Source organism: Talpa occidentalis, unplaced genomic scaffold (assembly GCF_014898055.3).
Source record: "Talpa occidentalis isolate TD23 unplaced genomic scaffold, MPIMG_talOcc4v2.1 talOcc4.12, whole genome shotgun sequence".
NCBI classification, from domain to species: Eukaryota; Metazoa; Chordata; class Mammalia; order Eulipotyphla; family Talpidae; genus Talpa; species Talpa occidentalis.
The window spans coordinates 52,905,969-52,907,732 of NW_023601212.1; the positions used below are offsets into that span (position 1 = coordinate 52,905,969).

General features: G+C 50.1%; 1 protein-coding gene across 1 annotated transcript; it reads left to right on the forward strand.

Moving 5' to 3' along the window:
- The first annotated feature begins 598 nt into the window (after positions 1-598).
- LOC119240058 (transmembrane epididymal protein 1-like) lies at positions 599-1,498 on the forward strand. The gene has a single exon (XM_037504420.1). It carries the CDS (start codon positions 599-601, stop codon positions 1,496-1,498), a length of 900 nt encoding a protein of 299 aa, XP_037360317.1.
- The last annotated feature ends 266 nt before the right edge of the window (positions 1,499-1,764 follow it).

The following is a 1,764-nucleotide window of genomic DNA, read 5'->3' on the forward strand; positions in this document are numbered from 1 at the left end:
GTCTCAACATATCTTCATTTCAATAACAAATTACATCTCACATTCCAAAATTGATCTCAAAGGGTGATTTTCCAGGTTCATCAACCACCCAGTAGAGAGAATGTTTATATTCTTCCTGAACATAAAGTTGTATGTTCAGGAAAAATGTACTTGTCTTTGATACCTGACCAAAGATATGAGGAAGGAGTCTTAAAGGATGCACAGGTGTATGCGAGGAACCCCTGCCTTTTCTGGATAAATGCCATGCTCTAGCCCCTCTGTACTGCTCCCCTGAGTAATGGCCGGAAGCGGGAGAAAGTTCACGAGGGCACACATTCTCACAGGTGTGTGGTTGGAAATATGCATCCTCTTTCTTTGGCAGTCATCTGCTGGCTCCCCATGTACTAGAAAAGAATGGAACAATGAGACCTTCCATACCCAAAGCGTAGGCTCCTGTCTAGAACTTTCCATTCTGTCAGAATGCAGTGGGCAGAGGTGGGTGATAAAAGTAGGTAGAAGATACCCCTCTTGGTGTACCCAAGAACTGAGAAGCCCTCAAGGGAGAAGAGAGCAGACTGAGCTTTGTTCTTCACTTCTTGGTCAGACAGAACTGCATTTCATGAAAAAATTCAATGGTCACTTCTACCCGGGGCTCTATCTTTTCTGCTATGGACTCTGTCAGGCAATGGTGGTCTTTCATGGCATGATGGTCAGGGACTCTCTCCTGTATCCTTCATGCCCTCCCAAGAATAAGGGAAGATGGGCCTGGCTGTGGAAAATATCCCATAGAGGTTTATTGAAGGTGGTGACTGGCTCCATCTTAGCGGTGTATGTGGTCTTCTGCATTGATGATGGGATGGTGCTACTGAGCAAGGAGACACCACCAAGATTTATGTACCCCCAAGAGTGGCAGCACCTCACCATGTTCCTCCTCCTCACTCTCAATGGCTGTGCAGACATCATAAGCAAGAACCTACTGCGTCAGAGGTGTGTGGTCCTAGAAAAAGCAAGTCAGGTCCTGAACTTCTACATGCTCCTGCTCCTGCTGGTGTCCCATAGCCAAGGCTCTGCGGAGGTGGAGCTGCAGGTGCACACGCTGCTCATCCTGGTGGTGTTCCTGCTGATGCTCGTGCTGACTGCAGGGCTGTGGGCTCCCGAGACCTTTCACCTCTCACTCATCGAGAACTTTCTATTCCTGATGATGGGCTCCTGGCTGATGCAAGCTGGCTTCATTCTGTTTCGGCCGGTCTCTGGCTACCCGTGGCAGGATGATGACATCAGGGATGTCATGTTTGTCACCACCTTCTTCTGCTGGCATGTGGTGATCAACGCCCTGTGCCTGCTGGGCATCTATGGTGCCTCTTCCTTTTGGCATCATTGCTATAGACCCAGCTCGAAGCTGACAAGATCCCGAGATGCCCCATGTTCCATGAGTGCTGGAGGATCCCTCTATATGTTGCTGCAGCAGGTGGAGCCGCCAGAGAAGGATGAGCATGTGCCCGTTCTTTCAAAGAGCTAGTGCTGAGACAGGGCCTAGGGTTCTTGGGGCATGGTCCACCCCGCCTTCCTCCCTGGGGGTTCTCTCCCACCAGGGCTTTGCACCCTCTTTGGTCCCGAGTGAAATTTATGGACAGGATGGTGCCTGTAGTTGCTGAGGAGAAAGGGAGTGAAGGACCTGGAAACCGGGCACTGACAGGACTCTGTGGATAAGCAAGTGGGACAGTGACATGAATAATGGAAGAAAGAACCATGTTGGGAAGAGAAGCACAGAGGGAGACCATAGCA